At 42.0% G+C, this 8,254-nt stretch overlaps 1 protein-coding gene across 1 annotated transcript; it reads left to right on the top strand.

The window, feature by feature from the left end:
* The first annotated feature begins 2,216 nt into the window (after positions 1-2,216).
* On the top strand, positions 2,217-5,262 carry LOC129899849 (uncharacterized). Its single transcript, XM_055974856.1, has 3 exons — positions 2,217-2,357; positions 2,593-4,397; positions 4,596-5,262. The coding sequence occupies exons 1-3, from the start codon at positions 2,217-2,219 to the stop codon at positions 5,260-5,262; spliced, it is 2,613 nt and encodes an 870-aa protein (XP_055830831.1).
* Positions 5,263-8,254: the final 2,992 nt, after the last annotated feature.

An 8,254-nucleotide genomic window follows, 5' to 3' on the forward strand; every position in this document is an offset into this window, starting at 1 on the left:
TTAGAAAATAGATATGAGCAACAATTACAAGATGAAACCATTAGCTCAAAAGATGATATCCACGTAGTCACTCCTGGGATAACTACCCCATCTTGTCAAACTAGAGATGTGACACGACATTAATAAAGAGGGAGATGAATTGAATATCGACTCTAGTTTCAATGTGTTATCCTTTAAATCTGCTGGTAAAGGCCCAACTACAGCTGACAGGAGTAGCATAGATATATCAAAACTAATCTGGGGTGACACAATCAATTCAAAATGTTTAGGTTTTGTGATTCACTACGTTGGGCAATTGAAGACTCCAACAAATATTTTTTCAGGAGGGCCTTATAATTATAGCGCGTGTAGTTTGAAAAGGAATATTACTAAGGAGGCGAGGATCTTAGAATTTTATTTTCTAGAATATCCTGACATGGAGCGATAGTTCAAAGAGTACATTCTTGAATGGATGTCATAGGACCCCCGTATATATCATCCATACAATATTAGTGAGTTCTATGCAAACTATTTGCAATATTGGACCAATAGCCTAAAGAAACAAAGTTAGAAATGATCAGGTTGCTTATGGTATCGATTAAGGGAGAACAAGTATACATTTCCCCAACCATGATCAACAGGTTCTTGTTCAGGCCAGATTATGTACCACCATCGCGGATGGTCAAGTTTAATTATAGGATTCAAGATATGTTTCAATAGTGTCCATGGTTTTTTTAGGTTCTGACAGAGGGTCAACATTCATGGTTGGCAAATAACAAGGGGAAAATTAAGAAGGCATCACAAACCTTCTCCATAAAGGTTTTGTTGGGTGTTGTGAGATTTCGGTTGTTCCCTACTGGCAGAGGCAACACGCATGCAGAGGACAAGGCAGTTGTCATAACCCAACCCCGTAGGCCATGACTGGGGTCCGACCTGGACCCCCCGTATACCTACCTATCAGTTATAGTCATATTGAACTATGAACAAGGTAATACTACTCATAAAAAACCCCAATGAGTTAAAACTATTTCGTGTACGTATGGCCTCCTTCACTCGTCTCATAACACATAAAGGCATGCAAGACAACAAGGCTGCTGTAACATAAAAATACTCACAAAATGTCGTATAGGCACAATCGAAACGAACTCACAAAAATCCCACATCCATTTGTCTACAGACCTCTAGGAATGGTAACAGCAACATATGGCGGGACATGGCCCCCACCGTACCCCTGAATGTACAAATATATACATTAAGCGACCAGCATCAAAATTTAGGCTCCAGAATAGTGAAGCACTTCCAACACAGCTGAGAGGAACTCCTAAGCTAACGGATCTCTAGAATGAACATCTGTACCTGCGGGCATGAAACGCAGCCCCCCCGAGAAAAGGGGGGTCAGTACGATATATATACTGAGTATGTAAAGCATAACACATCATAACTGAGGCCATAACTGAAATAGGGATGCAGGGGACAAGTATAATAACTTAATGAATTACTGTACCTGCACCTTACGACACGTAAATCATACACATCATCATATACTGTGCCCGGCCCTCTAGTGAACTCGGTGTCATAAGCATTCTCTCATATTCACATGTCATCATATCACCACATATTTTATTTCATCATATCATCGTATACGGTATCATATCATCGTATATGGTATCATATCATCATATACGGTATCATATCATCATGTATATCATCGTATTATACCCGGTTCACTGCGGGGCTCAGGTTCACAATGTATCACTTTAATCTCATATGCATGCCTAAATAAAGTATCCGACCCTTTAGTGAGGGACTCGGTGAATGGAGTGGTATACATCTATAGCATACCATCATAATATACATACGTACCCGGCCCTCTAAGGAGGGACTCGGTGTTCCTTCCTTATTTCACCACATATACTATCATATTACAGCTGGCTCGGGACTCGGTGAATAATCATATCGTCATAACATATAACATATATCACACCTCACGTACGGCATCGTCTCCTCGTGCGTGGAACTATACATATCCGGCCTAGGATACGGTGAAAGAAGTAGTAACACTATACACGATAACATTCCAGCCCATCATGGGACTCGAGGAAGGATGGGTTACAGTATGCATGAGTAGAGTAGTGAGAAACCATATGCAACTAAGTCATTATCTGAGACTCGATGAAACAGTCAAGTGAACCGTCACCTGAAGACTGGGGGAGTAATTATCTGAGGTATCCCTTTAGATGTCATTAGAGCAGTCCAAGTGTACCCTCAATACCAACAATGAAACTCCTCCTGAGATTGATGAATATGCAGTGTGTGTATCTGAGAATAAGGAGGATAGTGATTACCAACTAATGAATGATTATGATGATGATGATGCTGTGAGTGAGCAATAAAGGCCTTCAGTCCTTCCAAGGAAAATGTGTATGAAGATGAAGTCCAGCAGATTGCTAAGGCTCAGGGACTCTCTCCAAGGGGTGCTCACAGAACAAACTTCCAACCAAATAGCCCTGTGAACTCTGCCCCCAAGGGTAGACCAAACACTAGACTCTACACCTCCAAAGTTTCCCAATGAGTAGTATTCTCAGTTGGAATGTGAGGGGTATTAATACCCAGGGTGTCATGGAAAGACTTCAATCCCTGAAGAGTATCCATCAGATTTCCTTATTTGCTATCCTGGAACCTTTTTCTGATAGCTCTCAAATTCATCAGTTCAGAAACCAGCTTAACATGGACAATGCTATTAGCAACCCAAATGGTAAGATTTGGTTGTTTTGGAACAAAGATGTGGATTGTAGGATTCTGGAAAATGGGGAACAGGTGATTACTTGTGAAATCTTCCATGTAATGAATCCAAACCAATTCAGAGTTTCATTTGTCTATGCAAAATGCAAAGATCATCTCAGAAGACCCTTATGGGATAGCATGTTGCAGCACTCAAATACAACCCTCCCTTGGTGTACCTTAGGTGACTTCAATGTTATCACTGAACCTGAAGAGAAACTGGGGGGTGTTACCTACAATATGAGAAAGAGCTTGGAGTTCATAAGCATCATTCAAGCCTGTGGTCTTCAGGATTTGGGATTCTCTGGACAGAAATACACTTGGTCTAATCAGAGGGGTATCTTCTTTAGAATCTGGAAGAGATTAGATAGAGGTATGGTCAATAACAAATGGCTGGAAGTGATGCCTCAGACTACTATCACTCACTTACCTACTGTTGGCTCTGACCATTGCCCTCTCCTGTTAGAGTTCACTGAGCACCATCAACACCACATCAAGTATTTTAAATTCATGAATTGTTGGACAGACCACCACTCCTTCATGGATACTGTTAGCAACTGCTGGAACAGGAACATTGAGGGTAATCCCATGTGGTGTTTTCATCAGAAAATGAAGAGATTATCTAATACTCTTAGTAGGTGGTCCAGGATGCAGTTTGGGGACATCTATGCTAAGGTGAAAGAGTATGAAGCCAAGGTTAGACAAGCTGAGGAGGATCTGATTCTTCTTAACTCTGAGGAATGTAGAGCCAATCTTCATGCCATCAATGCTGAGTATATTAGATATCTTAAGTTGGAGGACTCCATGCTCAAACAAAAGACTCAGTTGCAATGGTTTAAAGAGGGGGACAAGAACTCTAAGTACTTTCATGCAATCATCAGAGGAAGAAGAAGGAAACTCTTCATCCATAGGATTCAAAATGATGAAGGTAACTGGTTGCAAGGGGATGATGACATAGCCAGGGCTGCTTGTGATCATTTCCAGAACATTTTCACTGGTGAAGACACTCATATTCAGGAGGATGCCCTTCAATGTATTCCTAAGCTTGTCACAGATGATCAAAACAGGGACCTCCAAGCTTTCCCCACCTTGGAGGAACTGAGGACTGTGGTCTTCTCTATGAACCCCAACTCAGCAGCTGGCCCTGATGGAATGAATGGTAAGTTTTTTCAGGAGTGCTGGGAGATCATCAAAGAAGATCTATTCAGAGTGGTCCTTTCTTTCTTTAATGGTCAAACATTGCCTAAGTACTATACTCATACCTGTTTGGTTTTACTCCCAAAAGTAAGCCATCCAACCAAGCTCTCAGAATTCAGGCCTATTAGCCTTAGCAACTTTACCAATAAGATTATTTCCAAGCTTTTATGCCTCAGACTAGCACCTACTCTTCCTACTCTTATTTCCCCTAACCAATCTGGTTTTGTTAAAAATAGGAGTATCTCTGAGAACATCATGCTAGCTCAAGAAATCATTCACCAAATTAAGAAGCCTAATGTAGGTGGTAATGTGGTCATTAAGCTGGACATGGCCAAGGCCTATGATAGAGTCTCTTGGTCCTATATCTGTTTGGTCTTGAGGAAAATGGGCTTTGGAGAAGGGTTCATTGATATGGTATGGAGAATTATGTCTCACAATTGGTATTCCATCATTATCAATGGCTCAAGACATGGTTTTTTTCACTCCACAAGAGGTCTGAAGCAAGGGGACCCTCTTTCTCCCTCTCTGTTCATCCTTGGGGCTGAAGTTTTATCTAGACTCCTGAACAATCTCCATCATCATCCTAATTATCAGGGTTTCTTCATGGCAAAGAGGGGGCCTTAAATTAATCATCTCAGCTTTGCAGATGATGTTATCATCTTTTCTTCTGGGAGAGCCCAAACTTTGCAACTCATTATGGAAACCTTGCACACTTATGAGAGTACCTCTGGTCAGCTGATCAACAGAGACAAGAGCCAGTTCATGGTCCCTTCTAATGCCTTCAATTCTACTGTAAGAAGAATTAAGAAGGTCACTGGCTTCAGGCAAAAGGATAGCCCTATCACTTATCTGGGGTGCCCTCTTTACATTGGTAGACAAAAGCTCATATATTACTCTGATTTGATTGCCAAGGTGGTGAATAGAATAACAGGGTGGCAGGCTAAGATCCTCAACTATGGAGGCAGAGTCACTTTGGTTAAACATGTTATCCAAGCACTCCCCATCCACCTGCTGTCAGCTAGCTCCCCTCCTGTAACCATTCTCAAACAGATTCAGAGTATCACTGCAAACTTCTTCTGGGGGTGGAAGAATGACAAGAGGAAGTACCACTGGTCTTCCTGGAAAAACCTTAGCTACCCCTATGATGAAGGTGGTATTGGTGTTAGACAAATCTCTGATGTGGCCAAGTCTTTCCAATATAAACAGTGGTGGACTTTTAGAACTAAGAACTCACTATGGGGAGATTTTACCAAAGCAAAGTACTGCCAAAGATCCAATCCCATCACCAAGAAATGGCACACTTGACAATCTTTGATATGGAAGAATCTTATGAAGAACAAGCACAAAGTTGAGCCTCACATCCAATGGCAAATACAGTCTGGCTCTTGCCTTTTTTGGTGGGACAATTGGTTGGGAGTGGGTCCTTTAGCCCAATTCAACAACAACAGATGCAGGCTTAACAACACCACTATTTCAGCCTTCATGGACAATGGACAATGGAACACTGATCTTCTCATCCAGCAGGCCCCTCCACAGATGGTGTCTAATATTCTTGCTACTCACATCAATTACCAACCCCTCCAGCAGGACCAACCATGTTGGACACTAAACAACAATGGGGAGTTTAGCTGTTCTTCTGCTTGGAATATCATCAGAGACAAGAGACCCAAAACCAGGATTAACTCCAATACCTGGCATCAATTCATACCTTTCAAATGTTCCTTTCTTGTTTGGAGAGCGCTTAGGGGAAAGTTACCAACCAATGAGAAAATAACCAGCTTTGGACACTCTCCTTCACAATGCTTTTGCTGCTACAGACCTGGCCAAGACACTATAGACCATATCCTTGTTGCAGGAGCATTTGCCAGGAGTACTTGGAGTATGTTTGCTGACTCTGTGGGCATAAGCAAGGAGTACACACCTCTCAGAAATTTGTTAATGAGATGGTGGACCTCTAAATGCAGGAATGAGGCTCACAAGCTCATGATACAAGCACTCCCTATCTTCATATGCTGGAACCTCTGGAAGAATAGATGTGCTTCAAAATATGGAGGAAAGCATTCTAACCTTGCAAGAGTAAAGTTCTCTGTCTTTAAAGACACTTCCCACTTGCTGCACAGTGTTTTTCCTTATATCAACTGGCCCAACAACTAGAGGGACCTGGTTCTCTTGGTTGAGCAATGCTACCATGATATCAAGGTCTTCCTTGTATGCTGGTCCAAACCAACTGACCATTTGGTGAAGCTGAACACTGATGGCAGTGCTCTCACCAATCCTGATAACATTGAAGGAGGAGGAATCCTTAGGAATGCATCTTGTGATCTCATGTTTGCTTATGCAATCCCCTTAGGATCTGGAACTAACAATCAAGCAGAGATCAAAGCTGCTATCTTTGGTCTCTCTTGGTGCCTTCATCTTGGCTACAATCAAGTCATACTGGAGGTTGATTCCCAATTACTTCTCAAATGGCTGCAACAGGAAGCAAAGCCTCCATGGTCCATCAAAGAGCTGCTGAACAAGCTCAATAACATCATAAACCAATTCCAGGAATTTAGCTGCAACCACACCTTCAGGGAAGCCAATTCCACAGCTGATAGCTTGTCCAAACACAGCCACAAATGCTCTGTTCCTGAGCTCTACTTCAATAAGCAGGATTTTCCCAAAGAGGCCAGAGCCCTCATGGAGCTAGACATGCTGGGAATGGCAAATTTCAGAAGAAGGAGACTCAAAAGGATTAAGAAGCCCCCCTGACAACTGCCTTATTATTGTTCTAATTTGATCTTCAACTTGGATATGTATAATTACAGCTACCTTGAAGATCCTATAATTAGGACTATTGTAAAGAGGAAAGTCTCCTCTACTTATTGCTTTTTTAGATATAAAAACTTGTCTCTACAGGTAAGGAATAGAGCATTATTTCTTCTTTCTTTTCCTATCTCTGTTGTATGTGCAGGTACATACAAACCTACAACTCATCAGTCCACCAGTGGAGAAACAAATTTAGGTGCCCCATGGTGCAGCAATAGCAGGATGCAACAAACTACAAATGGAAGTTTGCCAAATCCAATTGATGCAACCCCTCTTTGGATGGCTGTTAAAGGATGCAAGAACACAGGATCATGCATAAGGAGTCCTTTGTACTGCAATTTCAGCCTGCCTCTTACCTTTATCAACAACAACATCCTCCAGCAACAAAGTCACAAACCTGCAACTTTCAGGGAACACATACAAGACAATATTAGTAGTTATTATAACCTGCAGAATTACTTGCCTATGTGTTTTTCTGTTTGTTAGTGCAGGGTGATTTGTACCAAGTGGACATGTCCAAACACCTCCAACTTTTGCAGGATTGCATCATATACTAATTTGGAAAGGCCCAACAAGTTTTAGCTCAAAAGGATAATTGGAGACGTTAGGCGAGCGACCTGGAAAAAATCAACAGTCTTAAGCCTAAAGAGAGAGAAACTTGGTAATTGGAAGCTCCAGCTTGGGAGTCGAGCCCTCAAAATTTGCAGGGATAAAGAAAAGGCCATATATGCAAACCTCATGAAGTTTCAGGCCAAACGGAGAATTGGAGACGTTAGTCGAGCGACTTGGCAAAAGATAATAGTCTCCAAAGCTCCTACTGAGGTCACTTCCTTTTTGCTAGTTTGTGCAAGCCCCCTTTTGTTTGTTTTTGGTTGTTGTATTATTTTAGGTACCTGGAGTGATGTATCAACATTCATTAACAACAAATACATAGAGAAAATCCCAAATACAACTTCCAACCACCCTGCAGCACTTAAGCTTCAGCAGGGCAGCATGTGCAGAGTGAGGTGCAGCTTGTGGACCTGTCCAAAGACCTCCAATCTTCATTGCTTGCTTCCTTGGCTATTTGTATGTGCAGGTCCACATACCAGGAACTCTCCATCACTCCCCAACATTCTTCATGACCTGCAGCAATACCAAATTATTTGGATTGCAGCACATAAGGAACATGGTTACAGCATCTTCCAGATTTCTTTGGTTGTGTGGTTTGTTGGTTTTGTTTATCTGTGCAGGTACTCCAAGAAGTTTAACCACTTCAAAACAAGCAACAAGGAGCTGCACACAAACTTGCACCAACCTTTTCACTTCCCACAATTGCTAGACCTTTTTTTAGTTGCTAAGGCAGGTTCACAGTTGCACACCTGCTACAACTTCAAAGTTGAGAATCCTTGGCTTCTCAGGGAACCTGCAGCCATCATCACCCACCCTCTGTACCTCCCATATGCAGCACAGCAGCAAAAGTACCAAAAGAGGGATCTACCACAAGTCC

This window comes from Solanum dulcamara, chromosome 8 (genome assembly GCF_947179165.1).
Source record: "Solanum dulcamara chromosome 8, daSolDulc1.2, whole genome shotgun sequence".
Lineage (NCBI taxonomy): Eukaryota > Viridiplantae > Streptophyta > Magnoliopsida > Solanales > Solanaceae > Solanum > Solanum dulcamara.